Genomic DNA, 3,193 nt, shown 5'->3' with positions numbered 1-3,193 from the left:
AACCAGTCACTGCATGAGTGGTGATCCTCAGAGGCTCCAAAGGTGAGGACTAAGCTGCTGAGGTCAGGTGCAAAGAGCAGGGGCATCAGGCGCCCCATTAGTTTACATACACATTCTCGTCTCTGTCACGGGTCAGAAATATGAAAGAGGCAGATTCACCAGAATTGAATTCACTGCCTGAATCTGGTAAATAAACAATCAAAGGAAATGACGGGCCATTTGTGGTGTGTATGTGTATGGAAGCCTACAAGGCGGAGTGACCACAGCTGTCATTAGTCAACACCAGCTGCTCACTTCATTGGCCAGAACGTTAACGAGGAATGACCTTAATGACTTTGAGCCAGGGTATATAAAGGCCCGGACCAGGAGCAGGACATCAGCCCCAGAACCAGCTCTTGCCACCACCTCCAACCCCGCCTCACCCTCCACCGGCTCCATCATGTCCTGCTGTGGCTCCTTCTCCTCCCTCAGCTGCGGGGGCGGCTGCCTGCAGCCCTGCTGCATCCGGGATCCCTGCTGCTGCCGCCCAGTGTCCTGCCAGACCACCGTGTGCCGGCCCGTGACCTGCGTGCCCCGCTGCACACGCCCCATCTGCCATCCCTGCCCCAGGCCCGTGTGCTGCGACCCGTGCGGCCTGCAGGAGGGCTGCTGCCGCCCCATCACCTGCTGCCCATCGTCCTGCACAGCCGTGGTGTGCAGGCCCTGCTGCTGGGCGTCCACCTGCTGCCAGCCGGTGACTGTGCAGGCGCCCTGCTGCCGGCCCCCGTGCTGCCGGCCCGCGCCCTGCCGCGTGACCTGCAGGGGCCCCAGCCTTGACCCCTGCTGCTGCTAAGCCCGGCTCCTCACAAGAAACAGAGGAGGCCTGAACATGTCTGGCCTTCTCATTAAGGGCAAAAATCAGGTTTTTTTCCTCCTGTAAAGTGACACCAGCTTCACATCCTACCCTCCATGTGAAACCCTCACCACCCTCCCCCACACCCCTAGGGTCTGCATCAGAAGTCACTGGGATTCCCCACCTACAATGGAAAGGCCCCGAAACGGGCCTTGCAGATCCATCCTGAGCCCTCATGGTTGGGGGTGCACGAACCCTCACCGTGGTCGTTTGTACGGTGTTGCCCACTGTTGTCAATAAAGCAATGTTTCCTGGCATAGCAAAACCTCCCTGCTTCCTGGGTTATTCCACACTGAGTGCTCTCTGCTCCGGACGGCCAGCGGGACTGTAGCCTGGAACACAAGTGTGACCTAAGGGAAGCCTTACCCAGACACATCCTCAAGGCACAAGAGCAGGACCTCCACCTCCAGGTCCCGCCCGAAGGACAAGCCACACCTTGTGAGGCCGAGGTTACAGACGGTGTAGGGGGTGGTCTTGTGCGTGTGTGTGTGTGTGTGTGTGTGTGTGTGTACATAAAGTTACCGGTAGAAGGCGTGGGAGTGGCATCTCCCGGGCATAGTGTTGACCAGCCCTGCACAGCTTGGTTTCTTTGGTGTCTGGAACAGTGGTTTTCAAAGTGTGACCCACACATCACCCGTTTCAGATTCTACTGGATGTTTGTTAAAATGCACAATCTCAGGCCTCAAACCAAACCTCCTTCATCAAAACCTCAGGAGCCAAGAATGTGCTCTTCCATGACCACTTCAATGTGATTCTCACACATGTTAGAATTTCAAGATCTCGATCTCCGAGTAAGGTCTGGGTTTGGGCTCTCGCAGACTTCACAAGCAGCCTGGAAGGTGTGGAATGGGAATTCACCCAAAATTTTCCTCCAGAACAAGTCATAAGATGATATTCAGTGTTAAGAAAAGAGGGAATACAGGAAGGAGACTGAAACAGGGCCTGCTGAAACAGGGCCTGCTACGCATCACCAAAGGCTCAGTGCCCTGGAGGAGCAGCTGTAGAGGAAAGGGCACCTGTCCCTGGTGGGTTTGCTGCAGGTACAAGACATGGAAATGTCTACATCAACTGTGAAGAGGCAAGAGGAGCGGAGAGACAAGGGACTGACAGAAAAGTGAGCGGGCAGGCAAGGCCAGGAAGACAAAGAAACTTTGGAGGTGGAGACAGTGAGGAAGACTGGACAGCGAGAGAGGCCCTGGCCACCCAGTTCGTCTTCCCCTCCATCTTCTTTATCTGCCCGATTTATTTCCATGTCCACCTCTGCCTTCCCTGCACACACACACACACACACACACACACACACACACACACACGTGTGTGCACATTTGCACAAACATCAGAGAGCTGGATGAAGCGCTGTGGCAGCACCCTGAGCCCCTGCCCCACCCACTGCACATCCTGTTGGGGTTGTGGCTCTGCTTTCAAGGCATGACGATAATTTACTCATTTCGGTTCCCTGTCTTGAGTTCCAGGCTTCTGGTGCATAGCTGATGCTTCATTCCTTTTTTTTTTTTTTTTTTTTTTTTTTTTTTTTGTCTTTTTCGTTTTTATCGGTACCGGGGATAGAACTCACGACTGCCTGCTTGCAAGGCAGGCGCTTATGCCGCTGAGCTAAATCCCCAGCCCTTGATGCTTCATTCCTGTTTGCTGAATAAACTAAATAGAAAGGAAATTGTCTTTACAACGCAAATTCTGAAAGGTAGACAGATGTCTATTCTAAGCAAAAACTTCAGCATCAGTGTAACTGAACTTCTTCAAACTTAGGTCTCCTGTGTTCTCAATGGAGGAAATTAACTTTTATGCTGTAAATTGCTGGGAAAATCACATTACTTTATGTATGTAAAGTGCCCAGCACACAGTAAGTACCAGAACCAGTCATTTGAGCACACACAGTGCCTCCAAACAACACTGGACCAGACGGGAGCAAGAGAGACGCTGCCTAGAACTCCTCAAGTCATTGGGCGTCAGGAAGAATTCAGAAGACTTTATTGATCACAGTTGAGCTGGTTTTGCCCCCCAGGATGGTCCACATCCACTGGCAGAAATGTATTTTTAATGAATATAATAAAGGTCAAAACTTCACTTTGGTGTCAGACTAAGATTGTCTTGGAATGAAAGAGAGCTTTAAAATTCAATTGAGTAAGCCCACAGGGATGCATCTTAGACAACAAGATTTGCAAGAAGGAGTTTAGCATCAGGAGAAAAAGAGCTGGGCGTGGTAACCTCGTAGATTCCTCCTTTCACACTGACCCATGGTCAGGTCTAGGAACTGGATCCCTGCCCAACAAGGATAGAAAAACT

At 51.9% G+C, this 3,193-nt stretch overlaps 1 protein-coding gene across 1 annotated transcript; it reads left to right on the top strand.

Moving 5' to 3' along the window:
- The first annotated feature begins 386 nt into the window (after positions 1-386).
- Positions 387-1,157, top strand: LOC106027028 (keratin-associated protein 2-1-like). Its single transcript, XM_013149440.2, has one exon. It carries the CDS (start codon positions 440-442, stop codon positions 830-832), a length of 393 nt encoding a protein of 130 aa, XP_013004894.1. The 5' UTR covers positions 387-439; the 3' UTR covers positions 833-1,157.
- Positions 1,158-3,193: the final 2,036 nt, after the last annotated feature.

Source organism: Cavia porcellus, unplaced genomic scaffold (assembly GCF_034190915.1).
Source record: "Cavia porcellus strain 051 isolate PalLab524CR breed Dunkin Hartley unplaced genomic scaffold, mCavPor4.1 scaffold_6, whole genome shotgun sequence".
NCBI classification, from domain to species: domain Eukaryota; kingdom Metazoa; phylum Chordata; class Mammalia; order Rodentia; family Caviidae; genus Cavia; species Cavia porcellus.
Note: the sequence above shows the minus strand (reverse complement) of the source record. Positions and strands in the feature narration are given on the sequence as shown.

Coding starts and splice junctions, on each gene's coding strand:
- LOC106027028 (XM_013149440.2), top strand. CDS start 440: ATGTCCTGCTGTGGCTCCTTCTCCTCCCTCAGCTGCGGGGGCGGCTGC.